The sequence below is a fragment of the Rosa rugosa genome, chromosome 6, assembly GCF_958449725.1.
Source record: "Rosa rugosa chromosome 6, drRosRugo1.1, whole genome shotgun sequence".
NCBI lineage: Eukaryota > Viridiplantae > Streptophyta > Magnoliopsida > Rosales > Rosaceae > Rosa > Rosa rugosa.
In genome coordinates this window covers 43,004,568-43,031,705 of record NC_084825.1, presented here as the reverse complement: position 1 = coordinate 43,031,705, position 27,138 = coordinate 43,004,568, and the positions used below count along the sequence as shown (strand labels likewise).

General features: G+C 40.0%; 5 protein-coding genes across 10 annotated transcripts; 2 read left to right on the top strand and 3 right to left on the bottom strand.

Moving 5' to 3' along the window:
- Positions 1-1,475: 1,475 nt before the first annotated feature.
- On the top strand, positions 1,476-4,378 carry LOC133718397 (uncharacterized). The gene is made up of 8 exons (XM_062145237.1): positions 1,476-1,686; positions 1,794-2,025; positions 2,327-2,717; positions 2,810-2,947; positions 3,052-3,211; positions 3,372-3,522; positions 3,618-3,758; positions 3,879-4,378. The coding sequence occupies exons 1-8, from the start codon at positions 1,568-1,570 to the stop codon at positions 4,074-4,076; spliced, it is 1,530 nt and encodes a 509-aa protein (XP_062001221.1). The 5' UTR covers positions 1,476-1,567; the 3' UTR covers positions 4,077-4,378.
- Positions 4,282-14,385, bottom strand: LOC133718398 (V-type proton ATPase subunit G1-like). Of its 5 annotated transcripts, XM_062145238.1 has the most exons (4): positions 14,279-14,385; positions 4,961-5,073; positions 4,769-4,869; positions 4,282-4,419 (listed from the first exon to the last, which is right to left on the bottom strand). In XM_062145238.1, exons 2-4 carry the CDS (start codon positions 5,046-5,048, stop codon positions 4,282-4,284), a joined length of 327 nt encoding a protein of 108 aa, XP_062001222.1. In that variant the 5' UTR covers positions 5,049-5,073; positions 14,279-14,385. The 5 variants fall into 5 exon arrangements, 1 of the variants encoding a protein (XP_062001222.1); XR_009850274.1 differs by lacking the exons at positions 4,282-4,419; positions 4,769-4,869; positions 4,961-5,073 and adding exons at positions 9,772-11,381; positions 11,925-12,015 and having other exon boundaries at positions 14,279-14,331; XR_009850275.1 differs by lacking the exons at positions 4,282-4,419; positions 4,769-4,869; positions 4,961-5,073 and adding an exon at positions 9,756-11,381 and having other exon boundaries at positions 14,279-14,315.
- Positions 14,386-14,760: 375 nt separating this feature from the next.
- On the bottom strand, positions 14,761-19,695 carry LOC133714125 (uncharacterized). Of its 2 annotated transcripts, XM_062140203.1 has the most exons (5): positions 16,881-19,695; positions 16,277-16,403; positions 16,074-16,175; positions 15,647-15,948; positions 14,761-15,515 (listed from the first exon to the last, which is right to left on the bottom strand). In XM_062140203.1, the coding sequence occupies exons 1-4, from the start codon at positions 19,556-19,558 to the stop codon at positions 15,883-15,885; spliced, it is 2,973 nt and encodes a 990-aa protein (XP_061996187.1). In that variant the 5' UTR covers positions 19,559-19,695; the 3' UTR covers positions 14,761-15,515; positions 15,647-15,882. The 2 variants fall into 2 exon arrangements, with proteins under 2 accessions (XP_061996187.1, XP_061996188.1); XM_062140204.1 differs by lacking the exon at positions 16,277-16,403.
- On the top strand, positions 14,870-15,463 carry LOC133716823 (glycine-rich cell wall structural protein-like). The gene has a single exon (XM_062143478.1). It carries the CDS (start codon positions 14,870-14,872, stop codon positions 15,461-15,463), a length of 594 nt encoding a protein of 197 aa, XP_061999462.1.
- Positions 19,696-19,785: 90 nt separating the features above from the next.
- Positions 19,786-21,196, bottom strand: LOC133714126 (caffeoylshikimate esterase-like). The gene has a single exon (XM_062140205.1). The coding sequence runs from the start codon at positions 21,138-21,140 to the stop codon at positions 19,956-19,958; it is 1,185 nt and encodes a 394-aa protein (XP_061996189.1). The 5' UTR covers positions 21,141-21,196; the 3' UTR covers positions 19,786-19,955.
- Between the last annotated feature and the right edge of the window lie 5,942 nt (positions 21,197-27,138).

The window sequence follows — 27,138 nt, the reverse complement described above, 5'->3', positions numbered from 1 at the left end:
TAGCTGCAGCCTTCCTGACCATAAGAATAGGTGCTTAAGGTCATTGGTTAACTCAGAAGTGACCGTAGCCCAAAGGGGACTCCGAAACTTAACCTTGTCAGATAACTTCCTTAGTTAACATTCAACCACCTCTCTAAATAGTTTTGACTAGCACTTGGACAGTGAAGAAAGACATGATCCCCAGATTGCTGCCCCTTTTTACATGTGATGCGCCAGTTAAGAACTCGAGATAGGGAAGAGCCTCATCTTCTCCTTCAAACCTTGACATAAGTGCTTGCCAAAGCAAGAACCTTTACCTTAGAAGGAACGTACTTACAGTTCCCTATCTGATAAAAAAAGATCAAACTCTGGACAACCAGTAAATCACCAACTTGCTAAAAGGAGTTGCACAAACACTCCCATAAGATTCTAAACTCCATCTTCTGTACTTATGTACAGAAGCAGCAAGTTCCTAAGTCCTCCTCTGTTGAACTGGTGTAAACTTGCCTACAAAGCCTATCTGAATACAAGCATTGAGTTCACTCATATCAAATTAAAATGCGACCTTGAGCATTACGCGTTTAATAACCATATGAAATTAGAATGACCACATTAGTAAAACGCGTTACAGGGACAAGTTATCACACCGACTGAAATGAAAATGCGACCCTAAGCATAATGAGTTTAATGACCATATAACATAATGTGAGATTAATTCCATCCACACCCTGCATGCCTCCTATAAGCTGAAATAGAATAGTAACAATTGTAAGCCAAAGGTTGGTTAAGAACTGGAATGAAGGCAGTGAAGAAAAAAGGAGTAGGTGAGTTCTGTGCCGTGGGATACATAAGCTTTAGATTCCTGTTCTGAGGGAAATTAAGGCAGGTCCTGGAGTTCGTGGTCTTTGAACAATCCAAAGCAAACTCTAGGCTCGGGTTCGTCGTCTTGTATGACCAAAATACCTGAATGAACTCGGACCCCCCATAGGGGGTGGTAAAGAGAGCATGGAAAGGGTACTTTTCGTACATAGAAAGAGGCCATGTCACGTACATCTTCTCATGTCTTTGCTCAGCTTTTCTTGTGTTGAAATTTTTTTTTTTTTTTGAAACTAAAAAGAACATGTGTTGAAATTTTGGGTATGAGGATTATATGAACTTTGATATCTCTGAACTTGGTGTAGCTTTTAGTGGGTGTTTTGGTGTTTCCATAATCCAAATGACGAGCTTCAAACTTAATGGTATATAATGTGTTGACAAATATTGGATGGTATACATATTACATAATGCTCAGTTTGAATGAAATAAAGACAAAAAGGATTCTAGCCAAAAAAAAAAAAAGGACAAATAGGATTGGAATTTGAGAAGGGAATTAAGTGTATGGTCCTAATGTAAGTGAGAAACAGTACACAAATAAATATCCTCTTCTCTGCTAGAATGTAGATAAAAATATCATATTCCATGGACCCCCTTTTTCGTGCTTACTGACCAATCAGTGTTCACTTCCAAGATTCTTGGGAAACCTGAACCTTAATTTACAGTCTCATCTCCCAAACTTCTCTCTGATCTCATTCTTACAGACAATCAGAGTATGGATTCAAAATGCATCACTTCATGTACCTCCTTGCATACGAGAAGTCACTTCAACCCAAAGACAAATCACTCCTGGGCTAGACTACACCATAAAAATAGCACCAGTAATTTCAGGATGTATGAAGCATGTAACCACCATTCTCTTATTCCTTAAATTGCAGCTCCACAAATTTCTTTATGATTTCAAATTCTTTGACCATAAACATATATTCCTCCATCTGCAGCTATCATGCTTGTTCCTATAGCCAACAACTGCAGCAGCAGCAAACTTCATCGTTTACTCGAAATGGTTTTGTAAAAAAGGCAAAGACAGGTGCTATACGGTTGAGCTTGGATGTAAAGCCCATCAAGGATCCCAATAAGAAGAAAGGAACTATTGCAGGGGCAGTTGCTTTGATAATTGGTACTAGTATAGGCTCAGGGATTCTTGCACTCCCAGAGAAAGCTTCTCCAGCGGTAACTAGTCTAACTACCTTCCTCTCAGTCTCATCTGGTTTAACTTGTTCACCCACTTTTGTTCACTAGATGATGTGACAGTGGCCATGTATCATTTCTAACATGTATTATACTATACTGATATGTAACGCATCATTTAGTGAGCAAATTTGGTGACCATACTCTAATATATAATGCTTCAAAGTTACTTCTGATACGAACACAGAACACCCTTTTTTAGTTTAAATTTACATTTGTTGTACAATGGAATGGGAGAGATAAAAATTAACGTAATCACAAGCATTTCATTTTCATCTCGTAGGGATTTATTCCAAGTTCAATATCGATAGTAATATGTTGGGGATTTCTCCTGATTGAGGCTCTTTTACTGATTGAAATCAATGTAAGCATGAGGAGGAGGAAGGGAAAGGAAGACAAAGAGAATGAGTTGGAGATCATTTCAATTAGGACTATGGCCCAAGAGACTCTAGGAGACTGGGGTGGAACTCTAGCCTCTCTGGTTTACATTTTCTTAGGTTATACTTCCATGATTTCTTACAGTTCCAAGTCTGGGGAGATCCTTTTTCACTTGATCAATCTCCCAGCTCCAGTTTCTGGCATCTTTTTCACTTCAGTTTTCACTCTTCTCATTTCCATCGGTGGGACTCAAGCTACGGATCAAGTTAACCAACTGCTCACTGCTTCCATGATAGGTAACATTTACACCAAACCTGCATAACATATATAGCTCTAATAATGCTTGTGCATATTTTTTTTACTCAAAAACTAAGAAATTGATTCACAGGTTTACTAGTAGCAATAGAGGTGCTAGCAGTTGTGTTTGGAGGTTGGTCAGGACTACAGGGAAGTGGAGATTGGGGAAAAGTCCCACCTGCAATACCTGTCATAATATTTTCTTTGGTGTATCATGATCTGGCACCTGGTAAGGGAATATAAATATATATTTTTTGGTGAATAAATACTTGATTTCTGTTCAGCAAGCAACATTGAGACATCCTATGTCATGGCATTCGTCTCCCTTTGCAGTTCTTTGTGCATATTTGGGCAGTGATCTCAAACGCTTAAGGATTTCGGTGGTTCTTGGTAGTCTTGTTCCCTTGCTAGGACTACTTGTTTGGGATGCAATTGCTCTTGGCCTATCTGCCCAAGCTGACCAAATGGTTGACCCTGTTGAATTGCTTATGAGGTATTCCAAATCCTGTTGAATTTGCATATAGAACATGATCTTACTATGACACAAAACCATTAACCCACTTTGGTAAGTCCAGTTTAAGTCAATAATTTATAACCAAATTCATGTGACAGTGACTAACTATAGTTGAATACCACGCCTGCAACTTGTTTAGGGTGAAATGGAGTGGGGTTTCATATATGGTAGAAGCCTTTTCTCTCCTTGCAGTTGGAACATCATTAATTGGCACTCTTCTTGGCTTCTCTGAGTTTTTCAAAGAACAACTAAATAGCCTCTCATCGATTTCTCCCCTCACACAAACACAGGTAACTTTTGAAAAATCCCCTAATTTGAGGCAATTAGTAACAGTTTTCCTAAGCATGCTTCTAAGGCACTAGCATATTGTTTAACCATGTAGCAGAAACCAAACATGCTCTTTGGTCTGAGGAAATGGTGGGCAGGGAATAAAGTTAGCTTCACATCAGTGGCATTGGTTGTTGTTCCATCTCTTTTTGTGTCGACTACTGTTCCGGATGCATTCTCTACTGCCACAGACGTTGCTGTAAGTATAGAGACTAGGCTTGCAAGATTAAAATAAATCCAAATGCTTGCAGGAGAGAGCTAATAATATGCAATTAAATGCTGGTTATGTACATGACTGAACTTATTAATCATGGATTAGGGAGGGTATTGTATGACAATGCTATATGGAGTTCTTCCACCAGCAATGGCTTGGGCAATGCATAATAAAGAAAGAGACAATGCTTCTGATCAAAAGACTTTATCGAGAGCGAGGCCAGTACTGGTGGCGGTAGGACTCCTTGCTTGCGGAATTGTGGCAGAGCAAATCCTTCAAGACATCCTCATATTTCAATTCTAGCATGAACTCAAAGCAATATATACTCTTAGGTGCGAGATTCAGCAAAACCGTTGAGAGCTCTTCCGGAAGGTAGAGTAGAGTCAGGTTAATCAAAAGATAGATGTCTGTTTTTTTTTTTTTTCTGTGAAAGGAACTATGTAAATGATGCAAGTCATAAATATCTGAAGCAGAGATAATGCAATCACAAATGAAGGCATGCATGATCTTAGTTGGTCACAGTTGTATATTCCAAAAGCATCCGCACAATGTCATTTGATATTCTTGCAGCATCAATCTTCAAATGATGGATCTTTGCCTCTGTCTCTTGCTCAATTCTCTTCAGAGGACCTGAATGTCCACCTCCCTATTTAGTAATGAACAAATATAATGCAAAACATTAAGATTTTCTAGAATGCACCAACCCCATATATATGGAAGAACTATCACACTTTCAATGACGAAAAATGGCCAAGTTGAGAAGGGCATTCTCCATAATTGAACAATATAAAGATATTAGGAAATTTGATTCAGGTGTTAGTTAAGCTACTGAACAAATCGACATAAAATAACTCGAAATATTCAGAAATTAAACTGATTTCCATAAATTACTCTGACCAAGTGAAATTGTAATTTCTGTTGAGTGGTGGTGGTGGTATTAGAAAACTAATGTATTTTACTTGATGTTCGTTAAATTTCACTACTTCTGTGCTTACCTCTGCATGTTTTCTCTGAAAGTCAACTTCCATTTGAGCATTGAAATCAGCATTCTCCTTCTCAGCTTCCTCTTTAGCTTGTTTTAGTTTAGCCGTTTTAGCTGGACAAAAAGAACATGTGGTTTTAGACCAAAATCCATTGGTGAATGCTAATAGCATCACATGAAACCACATATGTAAAGTTGCAGTTACCATTTCTGGAAGCATTCAAAATCCGCTGAACTTCTTGCTCCACAGTTAGTAGCTGTTGAACTGTGTTATGTTTGTTGATGACTTCCATTCCAGATATCACAAATGTACTACCACTGAATGAAAAGAGCAAAATACAATTAGTACTTCTGAAAACATGGTTCTTGCAGTCATGATGTGTAATTTATAGTAGAAGCATTCTTTTCTCCAGAAATTTAGAAGATTCAATAAAACAAAGTCAATCAACTAAGCATCAAGTTTCAAATTCTTAATAATAAACTAACTTATAGAAGTTCTATACAAATATAATTCTAAAAAATGGTTGTTCTTGTTGTAAAACGAACATAGAAAGTGTTTCATGCAGAAAATGGAGAGAGCTTTGCTTCAAAGAACTTGAGAGAGAGAGAGAGTTTAGATGCAGAGAAGGAGTGTAGTATTTTCTGTATTCATCTCATAACATGGATGAGAAATGGACTACATATAGTGGAAGATAGGGAACATGTAGCCTAAAGTCCTCCATAAAACAAGGACCCCTAAAGTCCTCCATAAAACAAGGATTCCTAAAGTCATCCATAAAACATGGAAAGGGTAAGCCTATAACAACATAATGATTTACCCTATATCTATTTACATGATATAGCCATAATGATTTACAACACTCCCCCTTGGATATTTCATGTCAATAGTGTTGCATGGGTTGTGCGCTTCTAAGTTGTCTCATCAAAAACCTTGCCAAGTAATAAAAACCCTGTGGAAAAAAAACAACCTTGGTCGAAGGAGAAAAAGAGCACAACGCGTATGAGTGTGGAGTAGTAATATCACAGCTTCGGAGATAAGTGGAGTCTTCTTATTAGCATCATAAGTAGGTAGTATGTCTACGAGAGGGATGCATTTAGATTTGCTACACCAAAACCTTGCCCGGTAAACCCAGTGGGAGAAACCCGTGGTCGAAGGGAAAAGATGAGCAAATGCATATATGTCAAATCAAAGCATCTTCAGGATGTAGTATAAGTGGGGTGACCATTCTAAAGATGTGCCTCGTTAAAACCTTGCCAGGTAACAAAACCCAGTGGGACAAAATAACCCTGGACGAAGGACGAAAAGAGTACACGATGGTCAAGTGTATATGCTTCGGGATACTCCCCCTGATTTCGACTCCCCCTGAAAATTACATGTTAGGTAATTCAGATAGTTTACGTAGACCAATACCTTGAACATGCTTCTGGAATGTAGACTTTGGTAGTGACTTGGTAAAGAGGTCTGCACGATTATCTTCAGATCGAATCTGCTTGACTTCAATCTTCTGATGCTCCTGTTGTTGCTGATTGAAGAAGAACTTCGGTGCAATATGTTTGGTGTTGTCTCCTTTGATGAAACCCGTCTTCATCTGCTCTATGTAAGCAGCATTATCCTCGTAGATAATGGTTGGTTCATCAGTGGTGGAATGCAGTCCACATGTGCTTCGAACATGCTTTGTAACGGCTCTTAGCCATGTACATTCACATACTGCTTCTTGAAGAGCTAGTATCTCAGCATGATTCGAAGAGGTAGCAACAAGTGTCTATTTCGTAGACCTCCAAGAAATTGCAGTATTCCCAATGGTAAAGACATAACCAGTTTGGGAACGTGCCTTGTGCGGGTCTGATAGATAGTCTATATCAGCATATCCAACAAGGCGAGCATCATTCTGAGGATCAAGGGGGTTTGATCCATTCCTTGATGCGTAGGGATAGAATAAGCCCATATCCGTTGTACCTCTAAGGTAGCGGAAAAATGTCTTTCATGCCATTCCAGTGGCGGCGTGTTGGCGCAGAGCTATATCTAGCTAACAAGTTCACATCGAATGAGATGTCCTATCTAGGGCATTGAGCCAAGTACAATAATGCGCCTATTGCACTTAGATATGAGACTTCTGGTACCAATATCTCTTCGTTATCATCTGCAGGACGATACGGTTCTCTCTAGACTTCAGACGACCATGGGTGTGCTTGCTTTTATCCTCATTAAAGCATCTTAACATCTTCTGGATGTAATTTGGTTGATGGACCAAAATTTCATCTGCACTGTGCTCGGGCTCCAGGTCGAGACAATAATTTGTTCTCCCAAGGCCTTTCATCTCAAATTCCAACTTCAGGTGCTTTGCGGTTTCCTTGATCTCTTCAGGAGTATCGATCAAATTCATGTCATTGACATAGACCGCCACAATTCTAAACTAGGAACTTGTTTCCTTAATAAACACGCATGGGCATAGTTTATTATTCACATATCCCATCCTGATTAAATATTCACTTAGACGGTTATACCACCTCCGTCTGGATTGTTTCAATCCATAAAGTGAACGCCTCAAAACTAATGGAGAGCGTGTTCCGTGGTCTAGAACTATTTGCATCGGGTATATTAAGTTCTTCAGGAACTTTCAGGTATATTTCTGTATTATGATCCCCCTAGAGATAAGTTATGACCACATTCATAAGCTGCATATTCAGTTTTTCGGAAACTACCAAATTGATAAGGTAGTGGAACGTTATGACGTTCATTACGGGAGAATACGCGTCCTCGTAATCAATCACAGGGCGTTGAGAAAATTCTTGCGCCACTAGACGAGCTTTGTGTATCACAATCTCATTTTTCTCATTACGCTTCCTTATAAATACCCATTTAAATTCTACAGGTTTAACATGGGGAGGTGTAGGAACAACAGGTCCAAAACACCTTTCTCTTTGTCAAGGAATCTAATTTGACCTGGATTGCTTCTTTCCATTTTGGCCAGTCGTCTCTACGTTGACATTATCAACGGAGCGAGGTTCGATGTCATCGTTATTTATAATTTCGGTAGCTACTGCGAATACAAATATATCATCGATGATAATCTCATTCCGATTCCAGATCTCACTTAAGCATGCATAATTTACCGAGATTTCTCTATTCTCGGGAGTGGGTTCAGACGTTGGAGCGTCCCCCAACGTTGTCTCTTCTAGGACGGACCCATAATCTGGAATTATCTCGTGAGATGGATCAGCTGAGATCGCGATGTCTAGTGGATTCGTTTGTGCCGGTTTTACCCTCTTCCGGGGATAAGAATCCTTCGAACCTAGTGGTCTACCTAGCTTCTGGGCAGGGATATGTGACTGGTTAGCCGCCATGGTCGTACCTCGTCCATCTGGGACGACGCGTCCTACAGGGACATCTATCCTTGCAGGCACATTTGCAGCAGGTATATGTGATCTCGTCACCTTAGCTAGATCAGAGAAAGCGTCTGGCATATTTTGGGCTACACTCTGTAGATCTAGAATTCTCCGCACTTCATTATCACATTGTGCGGTTCGGGGATCAAGATGAGACATAGTGGGGACTTTCCACGTCAATTCACGTCGTTCATCAGGAACGGTAACGTTCTTATCTCCCCCTAACGGCGGGAAGACTGTCTCATCAAAGTAACAATCCGCAAATCTAGCGGTAAAGAGATCGCCTGTCAAGGGCTTTAAAAAGCGTATAATGGATGAGGATTCATAACCGACATATATGCCCATCCTTCGTTGAGGACCCAATTTTGTACGTTGTGACGGCACAATTGGCACGCGGACTGCATACCCAAATGCGAGTAAGTGCGAAACATCAGGTTCGTACCCAGTTACCAACTGTAACGCGGAGTAAGGTTGGGTAGCAGTGGGCCTCAACGGGACCAACATAGCTGCATGCAAGATTGCATAGCCCCACGCAAAAACTAGAAGCTTGGTGCGCATTACCAAGATTCTATTTGCGAGACCATCTTGGGTGTGAACATAGGGAACTATATGTTCAGCATCAATCCCAAGGGATATGCAATAATCATCGAAAGACTTCAATGTAAACTCTCCGGTATTATCAAGTCTTATAGACTTTATGGGATAATCCGAGTGGTGAACCCTCAATTTCATGATCTGGGTGAGAGTTTAGCAAAAGCAGCGTTTTCTTGTGGACAATAGTGTAACATGTGATCACTTTGTCGATACATCAACCAAAACCATTAATATTTAACTGGTCCACATGGTGGTTGGATATATATGTCCACAAATTTCCCTTGCATTCTGTGCAGAAAAATGGTGATGTATGTACTAGTCTTTGCATATGATGGTCTAGTATGGCATAGCGTGTCATTATATACAAGACCCTTATTCAGAAGGGGATGCACCTGCAATGAATTGAGGATACGGTGCATCATACTTTGACCTGGGTGTCCCAAACGGTCATGCCATAGCAAGTAGTTGCTTAAATTAGTTAGCTTCTAGCTAACAGATTCCAATTTCTCCAATGTACGCTTCTGGCCACACACTTTGGAGGTTATGCAAAGATATTACACTCATTTTTCTCAGTGGTTTCAGCGTGATAACCGTTGGTTCGAATATCCTTAATACTCAATAACGTTCTTCTGGAACGTGGAGATTATAATGCCTCATTAATGGTAGGTTCAGTACCATTGGACAACATATAGTGGGTTTTGCCATAACCCTCTATCAGGTTGGATTGGCCTGATACGGTTGTCACAGAGGTATGAATAGACAATAAGTTTGAAAAATATCTCCGATCTGGGAATATGGTGTGCGTAATAGCACTTTTAACCAGACAACAAACTTCCCCACAGAATATGCCTATTCATTTATTTAATTCAATGGATCACATGTATGAATAAGTTTATTGAATTAAATATATTCGAACATAACCACATTTCTATAATCCAAAATAATTGAAAACATAAATCACCAAAATCCGAAGATGTTTCATTCATTAAGATGAAATAGATATGGCACAAGGGGCCAATTATACCCATGTCTTCGAGTTCTAATCCTTGGTATGTTCAGTAACTGCCTGAAAATCCGTGATCTCTAGTGTGGAATCGATAGAAAATGACCCTTTAATAAAGTTGGTATTTCGAGTTCCGCGACCGGCGTAATACTCATCTACTGCTTAGGCTATCGCACAACAGGTGCGGGACCAGCAGTCAATTCCTTCACATTGATAACAAAGATCATGCTGATTCTGGTGGCAGCGGGCCGGACCAGTGTTCCTTTCAACTTGGGCTTGCTGAGTTATGGCATCATGGTTCCTACCACGTGGGCCTTGGCCACGTGGAGCCTGATTACATGGCCTCTTGGGCTTTGGCCAAGTGGCAGACGGTCATATGGGCTAATTTCGTTCTGCCAATCATGTCTTGCTTCAAGCAAGAAAATGGTCATTTGATGGTGAAAGTGCTCTTCTAGAGCGACCCAAAGAGTCTGTGTATCCTCTTCATCGGATACTCAACTTGGAGTGTTTTCTCCATATGTTTCCTTTGAAAATTATGGCACTCATATTAAAAGCCTCAATGACGACATTGTTAGCATTGATTGTTGATCTCATCTTCTTTGCAATCAGATGAATTTTCACATCTTGAGTTCACTTTAGATAGTTTCTTCTGGAAACCTCCAAAGCAACAAAGTCAAGTTTGTTGAGATTTGGCATTTCTTACAGGAAAGGAACAAATAATCTTAGTGCTTTGGGTAGTATCGTCCATAAGCAACTAATAGGAATTTCAGGTTCTATAACATGGTATGGAAAATCGGATTAAACATGTAAAATCTACTGGTTTTATCATGTGTGGTGAATTTATGAAGGAAACTTCAAGTTTCTTAAATGGCATTATCGAAACTACAGGTTCGATATGTGAATGAACTACTGGTTCATTTAGAACTTCTAGTTCATTAGGTACCTGCATTTTCTACACATATATTCTAGTGCGAAAATTTAGACAAGTAACACAATAATATTGAATTGAGCAAATTGAAATAATCTCACAAATTGGATAAATGGAAATCACAAATCAATTGAGATATTAATTGCATGCTAGTAAAATAACATATTAATTATCACACAATTATGTGAATAAATGCTTCTGGCAATTAATTACACATATTAAATATGGTGAATCTATTTACAATATCAAATCATTTTTCCTTTTATTTGATTCTGCTGGACCAAAGGAGTGGGCTTGATAGTGAAGCCTATCGGGCTTAGTCTGCGAGCTTGTGATCCGGCCTTTCATGCGTAATTCAAATGGTGTGTGAGGCCTGCTAGGCTGCTAGGTCCCGCAGAGGGAGAGTGGGCCTGCTGGGCTCAAGCTGGTCTGCCAAGGAATGAAAAGTTATTACTCAACCCTTTTGGTAACTCCAATTAAATACGACCAGGTAAGAGTATGAGGTTTGGGTGGAGCGAGGCTCTCTTAAGTACACAGCCTCATTGTATCTTGCCTAGACATCGCATCGAATTGGGTGCGCCTACTTGGAAAGATTCATAACCTTTCAATGTTATCGAAACTACGGGTTCGATACGTGTGAACTTCTGGTTCAATATTTATGTATGAACTTCTGGTTCAATATTTATGTGTGTGAACTTCCGGTTCGTTAAGTACCTGCATTCCGCACATATATATTCTAATGCAAAGAATTTAAGCGGGTAAAATATTTAAATTTAATATGAGCAGGTAACACCACAAAACATTATCATAATAAATAATGAAGGAAAGATGTATCATTATCACAAAGTCCAAACAAGTATATATAAATATTTGCCACAATATACATGAACTGAAGAAGTTGATAGCTAAATTAAAAGCTACTGATTTTCCTTTTTTCTCATTCAATTATGCCAATTATAGTGCAAGAGAAATAAGTGTCTCTCATAGAGGATTAGGTTAAACTAGATGCTTCAACAAAAGTCATAAATCATGACTGCAGTTCTTACTGAACAACAGTCGAAAGACGAACTGAAACACTAAGCAAAACTACCCAGAAAAATATGAAAATTTACAGAGATGCAGTAAACACACAGGGGTTCCAGCATACAAAATTTGGTGAGTTTTAGAGTTGATTTACTATTTCAAATAAATACTGGAACACAGAGAACAGAAGGTAAAATGAAACAGCAAAATCGGTTTTTGTTTGGAAAAACCTACTTGGTTGTAGAGCTGGTAGAGTGAAGTTGATTGAATGATGAACTGCCTCTTCTCTGCAACCCAAGAGTTATTCACCTCTCCTCTTGTCAATCTGCAATCCAAATCGTAGAGCTATTCGTGCTGATAACGTGTTGTAAAACGAACATAGAAAGTGTTTCATGCAGAAAATGGAGAGAGCTTTGCTTCAAAGAACTTGAGAGAGAGAGAGAGTTTAGATGCAGAGAAGGAGTGTAGTATTTTCTGTATTCATCTCATAACATGGATGAGAAATGGACTACATATAGTGGAAGATAGGGAACATGTAGCCTAAAGTCCTCCATAAAACAAGGACCCCTAAAGTCCTCCATAAAACAAGGATTCCTAAAGTCATCCATAAAACATGGAAAGGGTAAGCCTATAACAACATAATGATTTACCCTATATCTATTTACATGATATAGCCATAATGATTTACAACAGTTCTCAACTACAAAGTATTTATCAAATTCCAAATTCAATTTCCTACTCATGAAACATATTGAACATTCTGAGTAAACTTAAACCATCTAGAGACATTTGAGTTAATCAACCAAGAAATTGTCAGAGGAACTCCTCTCTTACTATAAAAATGTTTAGTACCAAAATTGGTTCTTACTTTATCTTTCCTCTGCAATATCATTCTTGACCAGACTAAGCAATGGTTTCAAGCACTAGCAGTTCATAAGTTAAGTAATGAATGCTTAAGCTAAAAGCTAAGTGTTGTCCGCTACTTGTTTCCCTTGCACTTATAATAGAGAACTCATACTTCATTGTAAGGAACTCACTTTGCAAATTACTATCAACTCTAGGATTCCAGTGGAATTTCTATTCATAATGTTTGGATGAGGTCCATTTCAGTATTTTCCCTCCCGTTTTCATTGTCAAGGTTTTCTAGATGAGTCCGTTTGTAGATAAATGAACAATTTGTTGTAAAAATATGAAAAACTTGTTTTCCTAAGTAAATGATCAGTGCCTGGAGATGTCAAATATCAATTGTAAACTGGCGGGATAGATGGATTCCAGGCATTCCGTGGGAAAGTTACAGGATCACCAACTCAATGAGTGGTTGACTTAATCAATCACTAGGAATTTTTTTCATAGAACCTAGACCCCTTCAAGCAATATTCATATGAGGACGAAGTTAATGCAAGTGCATGATGAGTCTATTCCTATTTTATGATACCTGGAAGGAAGAGAGACTGGTTGCCTTATTAGAAAAAGGGCGCACACACTGTTAGATCATGCTGCCATTGCATGCAATTTATATTGACAGAAAGTTGCATTCCATACAATCTAGCCACTGCTCTCATAACATTGCTCCTCAATAATGCCGAATGCCTTCCTAAAGTTAACATTTCCTCTCAAGGGCTTCTGCTAATGCTGCTTGTACAGTGGTTAAGCAGTTGTGAAGGGGTTGTGATCGACCTCACCATAATTGTGCCCAATATGTCAGGAGTTTCCTGAAACTATTGAACATTAATTTCTGGTTACTGTGTCCTTGAACTAATAAAGTGTGGTTAATTTGGTTTTGCGTTTTTTTGTTATAAAGTTAGCTTGGCCTCTGTAACAATATTTGTTGTATGGCTACGTGGAGTGCATAATTGATCAGTTGGGGTCTAATGAAGTTATGAAAAGGGAGGTGACTTGTTGGATTTCTTTTGCAGTTTGGTCTAAATGCATGAGAAGTTTAGATCTGCCCTCTTGATCAAGGTGAAAATCTACCCTTTAGAACTTCAATCTGAGTTTCAGCAGTGAATGGATGGGGTCTAGATTGCCCAAAAATAAAAATAAATAAATAAATAGATGGAGTCTACTGCAGTACTGCCCAGAAATGCTAAAGGTATTGCAGATTGGCTTGCAGCGCAAGCTAAATAGAATGTGGAATGTGAAAACCAGGTTAAACATGCATCCTCCACTCTCTTTCTATCCAGTACTTCTGCCACTTTTCCGTAGTTTTGTAATAGAAATTTCAATTAGCCATAAAAAATAAAAATAATAAATAAATGATCAGTGCCTTTCCCTAATTCTTCATCTAACTCCCTCCCAACTACATCAAAAGTAAGTTTTCGGGTGGTGACACTAACAATAGCCACAGATAGTCAACAAAATCAATTTCAGAAAGAAACCATCATGAAAACTTGCCATTAACAACAATTTGATAGAAACAAACCAAGTTTCTGGATTGTGATTTTTGCATTGCATATTTTCAGACATTACATTCTAATCAGAGAGATCTCTATCAGATTAAAGGAATCTATATATCACCGATCTGATACATTCTCTTATCAAAGAACAAAAATGGATACAGTAATACCAAATCAGAGAGAAGAACATACCTGAGTAACCTAGGTTGTTAACTTCTGAGGATTCAGCCGCTCAAACAATCAAACAAAAATGGCCTTTGATTAATCTCTTAAACATGTTTACTAGTGCAATTACCATTTTATCCCTGAACCAGAATATATATTTATTTATTGTTAAACACTGTTCATGGAATTATCTCATCATGCTGATACTTGATATTGTGTTTGTGTCGAAATAAATAATGCAGTAGCGATAACGGTAGCAAATGAGATGCTCAAACAACGTACGTAATTTTGGACATAAACAAGATATATAGCAGTACATGCACGATGCAAACTGACGGCGAATGTTGGATTAGGGATGGAGGGCAGGAGGATGATAGTCCTCTTCTTTTCATTTTTGAAAGAAAAAGGAAATGAATTATCATCAAATTCATGTAACTATCATTTCTTTAGAGATGAATCTACAAAAGGCTGTTATTCTGAATAACTGTTGTCTGCAACACTTTCTCAAGTAATGGTAATTGTGTTTTAAAACACTATTTATTGCAAAATGCAAATTTTCTCAATACTGAGTAGCACTCAAATGAAAATTCAAACACAGTGAAACAAAAGAAACAACAAATGATTGAGTTAACAAATGTAGGTCTCCCTAGTCTCCTTCCTACCTCAATTTCTAATTGTTATAATAAAGATGCATGTACTCAAAGGGAGGTTCTCCTGGCTGCAGCTCCATATCTTCCTCTTCTCACGTTATCACTACGTCTCTTGTACACAAATGCACCAAAACCGAGCAGCCCTACCCCGATTAGCACTCCGAAAACTATCCCCGCCTTCTGTCCACCACTCAGTCCTTTCGACCTTTTTGGTGGTGGTCCTCCTGGAGGTGTTATGTCATGTGGCGGCGGTAACTTAGGTGTTGGGGGTGCTGTTGGGGGTGCTGTTGGGGGTGCTGTTGGGGGTGCTGCCGGTGGTGCTGCTGGGGGTGCTGTTGGGGGTGCTGCCGGTGGTGCTGCTGGGGGTGCTGCTGGGGGTGCTGCCGGGGGTGCTGCCGGTGGTGCTGCTGGGGGTGCTGCCGGGGGTGCTGCCGGGGGTGCTGCTGGGGGTGCTGCCGGGGGTGCTGCCGGTGGTGCTGCCGGGGGTGCTGCTGGGGGTGCTGCCGGTGGTGCTGCTGGGGGTGCTGCCGGGACTTGTGCCGTGAATCCACTAACTTGGTAGAAAGGGTTTACAAAGTTGGTGTAGAGAGCTAAAACTAGAAGAGAATACAACCCTGCATGAATTAGTGTGGCCATGAGAGCTTAGAATGATCAAACAGTCAATGAGTTGAAATCTTTAGTGGACTTGTTACATATATATCCTTCACTGAATCAGAAAGGACAAGAAGTATACGGGCGGACAAACCTGTTTGGAAACATCAAGATAAAATGATCAATGCCAGCTTGATCTTTAGTTTTGCTTTTGGATCTTCATGCAACATAGTACAGTTCGCCGTCTTACATTCCAATGTTGCATAAATGTTGTATTCTTTTCTTCTTTTTCCTTGTTGGTTTCCTATTCGTCTTCTCCTGCAGTATTTGACTTTCTGTCATTTGTTTTGGTTAGCCTCCTTTCCTCTCTGTTCTGCTTCCACACAAAAGTCAATCTATAGATGCATTGAAATCTCCAATTAGTTCCTTCTTGATCAACTCTAAGATGTCCGAGACCTATAGAAAAATTGAGTGAGAATCAAAACGCCAAGGAAATTAACTATTTAAGCTACAAAACCAATTGATAAGGGTGGATCTTCAAGAAATTATAGCATCCAACACGGCACATTGATCCATCATACCTCAAAATACTGCTGCAGAACCGGTGAATTACGATACAATATTGTGTATATTTTCTCAAGAAGACCTAGTAGAACATCAACTTGATCCCCCAGGAGATCCACCTATATAATACCCACATAAAAAGTCAAAATCCAATATTGAACTCAATATGATCAATTCAGAAGCAACTCAAAACCAAAACATTATAACTGCAGCTTAGAACCTCAGTTTCAGCCTTCCGGAGATCTTGGCATCTCCTTCTAAAAGCTTCCCTATAAAGCGATTCCTTTTTTCTCAAGGAAGAAATCAGTACAGAAAGTTTATCTACATGATGCTTCATGTTGTCCATTCTGTCAAAAAGTATCAGAGCAGTCTGATTAGTCTACAAGAATGAACTCCAGGAACATTCTAGTTGTAGACTTTGATTTTGAAGATGAGAAATGGGAAGATAGAATTCTGGCGTCAAAAGTAGACGAAAAGATATTGTAAACTAAAATATATAGACATCTGGAACTACTGAATGCTGTGACAAAAACGTCCAAATCCTGGTATCTAATTTGCAGTATGAAATGGCATTTCATGTCAACCTGCACTAATGAGACAATAACACTAAAATTTGCTAAAAGTTATCATATGAGGCACAATTTATAATGTCATATCATATTATTTATTTACAAAACAAAAATCAGAGTCGACAAGAAAATTAAGTACAATCACTGTTGGACAGTGAATCCTTAGACTACTCGCAGCACCATCATAAGGTGTTATGCAAGACTACCTACATTAATCAAAGCTTTATTAGCAAGTATTCGTTTATAGAACAATACCTCAAGAAGTTCATCTCCAACTTTTCCTTTGTAGTGTGCTGAAAATTCACCAACTCTTCTGAAAATTGGAGGAAAGGTGTAGACAGAGAGTCAGATGGGTTTAACAGCACCTTTTCGTTTGCTTTTGGCTGGCAGTAAGACAACTTTTCGTAATGTATAGAACCTACTTCTGGAGGCACTTGATTATAACCCTTCTCAGAATCACCAACTATTATGCCTACACTAGAACCCAGCTGACCTGCTTCACATTCCAAGCTTACAAAGTCAAGGTCTGCATTGTATCCCTTCATTCCAAAACTTTCACTTTGCACCATGTCTTCCTCAAGTTCTGAACAGCTTAAAGGAGACCCAATCTTTTCATTCACATTTTCATCTGTATTGACCTGTCTACTATTGTTTAACTTGTTTGTGAAAAGCATGGCTTCAGAGATTTTGTCTTGATTCCCAGAATCAGCTTCTTCTCTGAACAGGACAAATGCATCTTTCACCGCCTCAACAATGACAAAATGATATATTTCTTCCCTAATCAGACTCTCCATATTAAAAGCACTCAACTCCATCTTCCATTCCTTGATAGTTTCTCTGATGAAAACCATATAGATATCCTCCTTAACTAAACTTTCCGCGCTCTGAAGAAAGTTCCTGGCAACAATATCTTGATGTTGAGCCAAATGATAACTCGCAGTGTCAACAATATCTTTGACAGTCTCATGAAAAACCAGCTTGTCTATCTCTTCTCTAAGAAGGCATGCAGTTTCATAGTCAGCTTTCCATTTATTCCATTCCTTCCTAGCAACAATATCCTGAGGTTGAGCCAAATGATAACTCGCAGCATCAACAATATCTTTGACAGTCTCATGAAAAACCAGCTGATCTATCTCTTCCCTAAGAAGGCATGCAGTTTCATAATCAACTTTCCATTTAGTGCATTCCTTAGTCGTTTCACGCAAAAGAGTCAAACATATATCCTCTCTTATTGCAGCTTCTAAGTTATTTTCAGCCCTCAAATTGCGAGACTCTGCTAATGCTATGTTTATACTTGAGCCATAATCCTTGAGTGCCTCACTAAGGACTGTGCAGTGTATAGTGCAGTAGAACTCTTCCCTGGTTTGAGATTCAATGTTGTTACGTTTAGTGTTCTCTTTCCACTGATTCATCACTTCTGTGAATAAAACCTGCCATATATCCCTCCACAGCAAGTTTTCCAACTCGTTATCGTATATGTCAATACATTTTTCTTTTACTGAACCTTCCAAAATAGTAACATAGATCTCTTTCATTATGACATCTTTCAAGTCTGATTCATCTTGTTCTAGCTTCAGCATTGTCCCCTCATTTTGCAGTTCTGCATCTACTCCGTAAGGCACTTTATCCATCTTCTCCCATATCTCTGACAAAGTATCAAGTTCCAAGTTCTCAGAAAAATTTGCATCAGATTTCGGAGACCTCTTCTCTGAAGGAGTTTCTTGCCCATGAACAAACTTATCATAGTTAGCAAAAGTCTCTTGCAGCTTGGCATCCCAATCTCTCAAATTGTCTAGCCTCACCATAACTTCTTGCATCCTTCTTTTCACAAATGTGTCCTCTTCTCTCCTGCTAGACAAATTCGCTTTATGTCGAAGAATTTCGCGCTTCAAAATATTCAGTTCTTCCGCCTCCGCACTTTTCCTCTGGATGATTGATTCATGATTCTTTATCATCTTAGAAACAGAGTGGCCTTCCTGCCCTTTCTTTTCCTCTTCATGTTGTTCTTGCATAAGTTCTTCAGCCTTTGAGGACCGCTGACGCTTTACATGATCAAAATCATCTGCTGAACTCTTTTCACTTGTTTTACACTTGGGTACCTCATTTTGAACAGCCAAAGGCTCTAAATCGCGCTGCAAGTTCTCAACCTCATTCATCAAATCAGACCAGTACTCCTTCAAGCCAAAACAAACCCACTTCTCTTGCTTCTTCCACACTTGTTCTTCAACATTTTCTCGGAAATCCCTCATAAACCCTTCAAGCAAGACAGACATTGTATCTCTCTCCACAGCTCCTTGCCATTGCTGCTCTATTGGCCCGACCTCAGAACCAAAAATAGCTTTCTGCATTTTCCCAAAAGCAAGATCCAAAGTCTCCTTCAACACCCCTATATCCGAATCCAAATGCTCAATCTTCTTATTGTTCAACCCTTCTACTACTTCTGCATTACCTTCCTTACCTTCTAACTTGTGCTCCGGCTCAAGCTGTTGTCTGATATGCCAAACCTGCTGATCAACCGAATTCTTCAACTCACAAATCTCACTATCTCTACCATCATTATCGCCACTCACTCGATTACTAACCATGTACTCCTCAAGAGGATCACTCTTTGACCTCGCAGGCTTGTTGAGATTCGCCTGCAGAGAAGCCAATTCCCTGTCCTTGTCCTTGATAGCCATCTCAGACTCCTTGAGACGCAACTGAAGGCGGTCACGTATCTCACTCAAGTCCGAAAGCACCTGTTCATCACTGCTCTCGAGAATGTAGCTGGTTTCTTGCCGAACAAACTTCAAACACCCCTCCAATTGCATCGCCGCCAGTTCATAGAACCTGGATATCCCATTCAACCGCTCAAGAACCCCTCCTTTCGATTTCATCTTCGCATGCGCTTTGTTCATTGCATTGTGCACAATCCACATCATGGTCGAATCCATCTCTCGTTTTTTTTCTTTCTCAGAAACTAGAATGAGAAACTCTCTAGCTTTCTGAATGATCTCTATTTTCTCATCATTGCCCTATAAATGTGGGTGACCTATTCTAACATCAAGAACGGTATTTTTCGGGGTTTTTTTTTTTTTTTTTTCCGAATATAAATGATAATTTTTATCCTCATTCCGCTCATTATGGCACTTTATCTTATGAAATCGGTAAGATTTGAACCTGTGAATCAATTTTGTTCTCAAAATCATCGTCTTAAAATTGATAGAGACATATACTTGACTGACTGACTCTTGGTAGCTCATACATAACAGTCCCATTTCCTTTTATTTAAACTGCATGACATGTGGCATGCTGCCATTGGTCTATGCTTTGACTAACAAGGAAATCCGACTAGGCACCACCATTATCGGAGGCGCGTGCGGCTCTGGTACGAAGCCAGTCCACCATTTCTCCGAAAACCAACTCTACATTCTCCGGCGTCTCACCGATCAACTGGTGCCACATGCCGGGGTGGATCCTGAGGGTCTTGTCCTTACTCGACGCGCGCTTGTAGAGCTCCTCCACGCACGCGGGGTCGCAAACGACGTCGTCTCCGCCGTGGACGATCAGCAGCGGCACCTCCACCTCCTCGAACTTCCCCTGCAGCTCCTTGCAGACTCTGAGCAGCTCAAGCGCCGTGGCGGCGCGTGGCTTGGCGAGCGGCCTCCTCGGGCTGGCCAGCGCCAGCTTCCGCTTCCACTCCTCCTTGAACGACACGTCCGGCAGCGACCCGCGCGTGGGGACGACGCGCCACGTCGGGATGACCGCGGCGACGAGGAAGAGCAGGTGCTCGAGCGGCCACGGCGGCTTGAACTTGGCGCTGATACCGCACATGGCGCCGTTGAGGATGAGCCCGTCCCAGGGCCTCCCCACGCGGCGGAGCGTGACGAGAATCGCGATCGCGCCGCCGAGGGACTCGGCGTACAGAAAGGACGGCAGCGACGGCGCGTGGCGGGCGCGGAAGGACTCGAAGAAGGAAATGCAGTCGTCGACGACGGGGTTGATGTCGGGGATGTGGGCAACGAGGCCGTCGGAGAAGCCGTGGCCCTGGTGGTCGATGGCGCAGACGGCGAAGCCGGCCTTGGCGAAGTGGACGGCGGTGAGCTGGACGAACCAGCTGGTCTCGCCGGTGAAGCCGTGGACGACGGCGAGGACGCCGAGGACCTCCGCTGGAGGGAGCGGGGTCCACCACTGAGTGAAGAGCTTGAGGCCTCTGGGGTTGGTGAGGTAGTCGGAGCCGTGGGAGACGGAGTGGCGGGAGTAGAACTCTTCGGCGGTTAAGGCGCCAAAGGGGCTCTGCTCGTTGGCCTCCGAAATCGGGTGCGGCATTTTTTGGGCCGGAGAAAATGGAGGAAGCGAAACAACAACGAGTGAAAGAGTGAGAGGGAGAGGGAGAGGAGGTTTGGAGTAGAAGAGAATAGAGTTACTTATTGGGTTTGGTTTTAGGGGTGGTTGGGTTGGATGGTTAGTACAGCAACCAACATTTGCAGTTATCAATAATGGCGCCCCCCCCCCCAGGGGGGGGTGGGGTGTCATGTGGATTGGACCATACAACCGATCTTTCTCTGGAAATAAACGCTTGCTCAAAGGCCTTGGAGTCTCAGACGACCCTCGAAAATTCTTCAGTACACGGAGGGTGAATGTGCACGGCGTATGTGGTGAAATCTGAGCCGTCGGATACATTATCCAAGTTGATCATCTGATCCAAAATATCTGGGCCCACGTAGTGTAACCAATCAGAGTTGTTGCACATGGGCCGTGTATGTACACGGCCGTTTACCGAAGACTCTCCGGACAACCCTGGGGGGTGTTCTGAGATGGCTTCTAGCTCCCAAGGGAGAAATGCCGGTTTTAGGAAGGAAAACATTGGTGAGAGTCCAATGCCCCGAAAACTTAAAGGTTTCCTCTGCAAGGATTGTCCATGGAGGGGGAGTCAGGGCGAAAGTTCAGGCCAAAGGCGATGAATATTCATGTGCAAGGATTGGTCTTGGTGCTAGACGCCTAGAAGCATGTCGGATGAGGATGTACATGTAAAAGGCGAGTCCATACAACTGAGCCTAAATAACAGAAGGGATAAAGTAACATTCACAGCAATATACTGTACCGGTATATCTTGCTCCATACTTGAAAGAAACTGTGTGCATATGATTTTTTCTTAATGAGTTATCTGTAGTTTAAACTTCAGCATTGGAGATTAAGCTGTATTTACTTTTGTACATATACTACGAATAAAAGAAGAACCTAATGACAACATACTAGTATTACTAATATTCAGTTCCTAAGGATTTATCAGTTCTCCTCGTGATCTCCGAATGCTGCAAGAAAAGAACACTCATATCAGATTACCATTTACTAGATTCTCTACAGCAAGTGATTGTATACTTGAGTCTATTAGGCCAGGGAACTCATTAATGTAGGATCTGAAAGACGATTGCTGGGAATTAAAAGAGGACAGGAGAATAGAACCGATAACCTCCAATAGGGGAGAAAGATAACTCAAAATCATAAGTGGTTTGAGAAAATCACAAACTAATTGATCCATGGCAAGAATACTTAAAGAAGCCAGCATATGATCCTTTTATCACAACAGTTGACCTTCACAACTAACCCACATATTCTGGTTACTACATCTATAAATTTTGAGAAGTACTACATCCTCTACATTTAGCTAAGAAGTTCATAATGCCTGCAATCTGCACCATTGACTAGCATACAAAGCATTCAAATCAAAGCCTTCTTGGGTATTCGTTCTCTGCACATTTGCAGACATAACTACATCGGAGCAACAATAAGTTTTGTGAGTACAGAAAAAGAAACAGCTTTGCCTCACACCAAGATCAGATCCTCCACCAATTTTGAAACTAAATCACCCTACAACACATGTTAATAGGGTACTATCTAAGAAAGTAAGAAGTATTAACAAGAATGTAGTTTATCAGAGAGTTCCTATATCCTTTTGGTCATGCAATGTCACCATTCTTAGCTCAAGGAGACTATAAAGATGGTTGAACTATAAACTGTTAACTGGTAACCAAAACTTCTTGGCCTGTTTGGTGGGCAAGATTGGATTGGATAACCAAATCATTTGGTTGAAGGAAGAAATGAAGGCTAACTTTGAACTTTTGCGCAAGTCTGTTGAAGGAAGCAGATGGATTTCATTAAGAAAATCTTTTCAATCCTCACAAAATGGTGGGATATGAACTCCTCATAATTAATCAATTTACTTCCTCAAAGTTGAACAAAAGCTGGAGGTTAGCTTGCATTTCTACCTTCAATACATGAGAATTCATATCCAATTCATTCCTCATGTTTGATCATAATCCACAGCTTATGCTATACTCCTAGTGTCCTAGAAGCTTTGGAAATATCTCTGGCATCTCGTCTTCTCACCTCAATAACCAGGCTCAATAACCCCCTCAAACAAATTTGAAATGAACAGAACAATACCATTTACATTAAACAATTTAAGCAACAATCTTATCAAAGTATACCAAGTGTTGAGGCAAACAGGCTCACAAAAGCAGGTTCCAACTGATCAATTCCTAGAACATGAGGACTGGACTCATATTACTGGCTAATGGCTATTAAGTATCAACAATCATCACTTTCTGTTTATGCTAAAGTGCTAAACAGGATAATATGTAAAAAGGTCTGCAGAATGCATGCACTTCTTATATTCAAACTAGCATTTTCCATTCTACAGTACGTAATTAACAATGGCTTAGCCCAAAGAAAGGTTCTTTCTCCCAGAGAAATCGCAGAGTACACATTAAAGCCCCAAACTTTCCTCTGCAAGCTAAAACAGACTAGATCTTCAAAATTTAGTCAACACCCTCCTCAAAAAAAATAGCAAATAATTCAAATCCCATATGATATAACTTCTATTCCAACCCAAAATTTGTAACTAAAGCAAAAGGGGTTGAGGTAAAGTCAGCTACCTCCGCAGCAGAAACAGTAAGACAGAAGCATCTGCATATGATCCTTTGAATTTGGTATTTCTGGCACTTCTTCATTGCCTGAAGCACCATTCTGGGTGTCCATCAGTTTCTGATTGACTGAACTTGATGATGCTTTTTGGCTATTCATTCTTTGGAGGTTCCATTCCAGCCTTCGGAGGTAATCAAGCTTGAAGGAGTCTCTGATCATCGTTGAGGGCCATAGATGCATCTTTTTCTCTCTTCTGATTCCACAAGGTGAGCTTCAAGTACCAGAAACACGAACAAACAGAGGATCCTAGTGACTCTTTGGAGTGAAATTTGTTTTTTGTGTTTCTGGGTTTCCAACTTCTGAAACGAGGAAGAGAATTTTTTTTTTTTTTTTTTTTTTGACGTTGGAACTTGGAAGGAGGAGTCTTTATGGGAATTGGCAACCCTCAAATGACGTCGTCTGTTATGTTTCTCTTTATCTTCATCTTCAATCCTTCATTGTGTTTCTTAATCATTTTCTTTTTCTATCCAATTTTGTATTTTGACTTCAACCCTTTGTCGTTTTATATGAAGGTTCCTCTCTCTCTCTCTCTCTCTCTCTCTCTCTCTCATAGTCTCATGTATGAAAATCATATGAATGGTTTAATGTATCGATTAATAAATTCATTTCGTTGATCGGTAAGAAACTGATGTATAACTACAGAAAATGTCATTAATACCTTTTTTCTGTTAAGGTAAAATAACTATTAAAGATTAAGGATTAAATTCAGTTTATCCCTATGAGGTTTGGGAGTAATTTTATGTTAGTTCATGTCCTCTCAATTTAATCAGTTTACCCCTCGAGCTTTTCAATTCTCCTCAACTATGTCCATTCCGTCCAATTTGAACGTTAAGTCTGGAAAAAAAAAAATAGAAAATTACATAGTAGCACATGACCAAAGATGTAAACACAGAAAACCTACTTTCAAAAAGATTTATACAAATAAGGACATGAGCCCAGGCCCAAAAGTGAAATGATGCAAGCCTGACTCCTAATTTTAATGGAAAAAGACCAAAATGCTTAGTTTGATGAGATATTTACACGTATGCCACTGACCCATACAAACACCCCAAAACAAAGCATCGAGACAACTCGACCCATTCTCGAGACCCAGCGACCCAGAAGAAGACCCGACCGAAATTTCTGTTTTCCGGCGACCAAGTGACGGCGGACCACCGGCGTCTGGTTCGTCTCCTCAACGCCGATCTATTTCTGGTCTCGGCTTTCTCGTGCGACAACGGACGGCGACGGAGTGAAGCCTGAATCTTCAGTCGGTTTCTGGGAATTTTCCGGCCAATCCGGCAATCACCGGTGGTGTATGAGGTAGGAAAATTTATCCTCTCGTCGTGCTCCACCTCGTGCTATAATTAGTTTTTAGTTTTGCTGGTGTTTTGAACAATTGGTGTTTTTGGGTAGCGTTGGTTGTCGCATTGTTCGTGGTTTCCGGCAGCTGTTCTGGGTTTCTCGATTCAATTCTGGCATCCTTGAGTACGAACTCTTCCTTGGCCGAGCTTAATCAGCTTTGCTTGTCTGATTCAAACGATGTGTCTTTGCCTCTACAGGTACTGCTTCTTATTCTTGTTCTGTTTCCTCTGATTCTGGTATTGTTAACAACCCAGACCCACTTCATGATGATCAGAAACAGGATTCAAAATTGAAATTGAAGAGCAAGAAGAGGTGCTACTTTAAAATCGTGAAATCTTTAGGAAAATTATGGTAAATCAATGGTAGAGGAATTGGGTTGAATCTTCGGGTTCATAAGTACTCTTCAATCATTGTAAATTATGCGCGTATGCCAGCAGGTTGAATGGTATTGGCATAGTTATTTACAATTCGTGTCTCGCCATATATGGTTTTGCCTTTTGATTTTGGTTGCTTTGTTATTAGTGCTACTGTTGTTTAGGCTGCTATGCAATCTGCATTGCAAGAAATTATGAGTCGTTTGTTTCCATTTTTTAGTACTATAATGTAATATTATCCTTCAAGAGCATTGTTTGCTAGGCAGGTCCAACTTTGGGGATGCTTTTATTCCCAAACTCATTGTGCTTTAGTTGTAGTTGACTGTTTGTTCAGATTTGAGCTTCTTTTTTTGCTTCTCTGTGTGTGGTCTGTACTTAGCGAGATGGAGTGTTTGTACACTATAAGTTATATATTTACTTCAAAGTTTGCCAAATTTGTAGCAGATGTGCAACGGTCAACACAGTACCAAACATCCTGTAGTAGTTCTAACATCATGTAGTATGAGTACAGCGAGTGCAGTAGCAGGTCAGGACGAGTGCAATAGCAAGATTAGGCGATGACGAGTGCAGTAGCAGACCACGAGTACAAGTGCAGTAGCAGAACTGGACGAGTATGAGTGCAGCAAGTGCAGTAGCAGGATTGAATGAGTGCAGTAGCAAAACACGAGTACAAGTGCAGTAGCAGAACTAGACATGTATGAGTGCAGCGAGTGCAGTAGCAGGATTGGACGAGTGTAGTAGCAGGATTAGGCGATGACGAGTGCAGTAGCAGAACACGAGTACGAGGGCAGTAGCAGAACTAGACGGAGTATGAGTGCAGCGAGTGCAGTAGCAGGATTAGGCAATGACGAGTGCAGTAGCAGAACATGAGTAGCAGAACTGGACACAAGTACAAGTGCAGTAGCAGGATTGGACGAGTGCAGTAGCAGGATTGGACGAGTGCAATAGTAGGATTAGGCGATGAGATAAGAGTAGTAGGAGAGTGAGGTATGAGATTCTTTCTCTTAGCAACGTGTAAAAGAAAGATATATATATATATATATTTTTTCTTTTGAGAAGCAACATAAATGGATTATTCTCAGGAAAAAAAAAAGTAATATAAACAGATTATTCTCAGAAAAAAAAAAAAAAAGTAATATAAAGGGATTATTCTTAGAAAAAGAAAAAAAAAAGTAATATAAAGGGATTAGAAATCAAAATGAGTAGTTAAGGGGGAAAAAAAAGTAACATAAACGGATTATTCTCTGATAAAAAAAAACAGTAACATAAAGGGATTATTCTCAGAAAAACAAAAAAAAGTAATATAAAGGGATTAGAAGTCAAAATGAGTAGTTAAGGGTAAAAAAGTAAATTAACTCATGACATGTGGCAAGTGGAGAGCAAATTGTCCTTATTTGTAAAATTTAATCCTTACAAAGGGATTACAAGTCAAAATAAGTAGTTAAGGGTAAAAAAGTAAATTAACTCATGACATGTGGCAAGTGGAGAGTATATTGTCCTTAAGTGTAAACTTTTGTCCTTAAATGTTCAAAACCAAATGTTGTAGAGTTTTTTGTGTTTTGAAATCCTATCAAGGGGGTATATGTAGTTTGCTAAAAAAAAAAAGCCACTTTAAGGGCTAAAATTGTCATTTCAAGAAGAAGAGAATTCAAAAAAAAATTCTTCTTCTTCAATGAGAGAGAAATATAAAAAAAACCATGACAAAAAAAAAGAAGAATTTTTTTTTTGTCATGGTGTTTTTTTTCCTTAAATGACAATTTAAAAAAAAAAATTTCTTCTTCTTCTTCAATGAGAGAGAAATAAACAAAAAACCATGACAAAAAAAAAAA

Coding starts and splice junctions, on each gene's coding strand:
- LOC133718398 (XM_062145238.1), bottom strand. CDS start 5,048: ATGGAAGTCATCAACAAACATAACACAGTTCAACAGCTACTAACTGTG. Junction 4,870..4,960: donor TTTGAATGCTTCCAGAAATG/GTAACTGCAACT, acceptor CTTTTTGTCCAG/CTAAAACGGCTAAACTAAAA. Junction 4,420..4,768: donor TTCAGAGAAAACATGCAGAG/GTAAGCACAGAA, acceptor ATTACTAAATAG/GGAGGTGGACATTCAGGTCC.
- LOC133714125 (XM_062140203.1), bottom strand. CDS start 19,558: ATGGATTCGACCATGATGTGGATTGTGCACAATGCAATGAACAAAGCG. Junction 16,404..16,880: donor TTGGAGATGAACTTCTTGAG/GTATTGTTCTAT, acceptor ACTTTTTGACAG/AATGGACAACATGAAGCATC. Junction 15,949..16,073: donor TTCTGCAGCAGTATTTTGAG/GTATGATGGATC, acceptor ATTTTTCTATAG/GTCTCGGACATCTTAGAGTT.
- LOC133716823 (XM_062143478.1), top strand. CDS start 14,870: ATGATTGAGTTAACAAATGTAGGTCTCCCTAGTCTCCTTCCTACCTCA.
- LOC133714126 (XM_062140205.1), bottom strand. CDS start 21,140: ATGACACCCCACCCCCCCCTGGGGGGGGGGGCGCCATTATTGATAACT.
- LOC133718397 (XM_062145237.1), top strand. CDS start 1,568: ATGGATTCAAAATGCATCACTTCATGTACCTCCTTGCATACGAGAAGT. Junction 1,687..1,793: donor AGCACCAGTAATTTCAGGAT/GTATGAAGCATG, acceptor CTCCATCTGCAG/CTATCATGCTTGTTCCTATA. Junction 3,523..3,617: donor CTCCCCTCACACAAACACAG/GTAACTTTTGAA, acceptor ACCATGTAGCAG/AAACCAAACATGCTCTTTGG.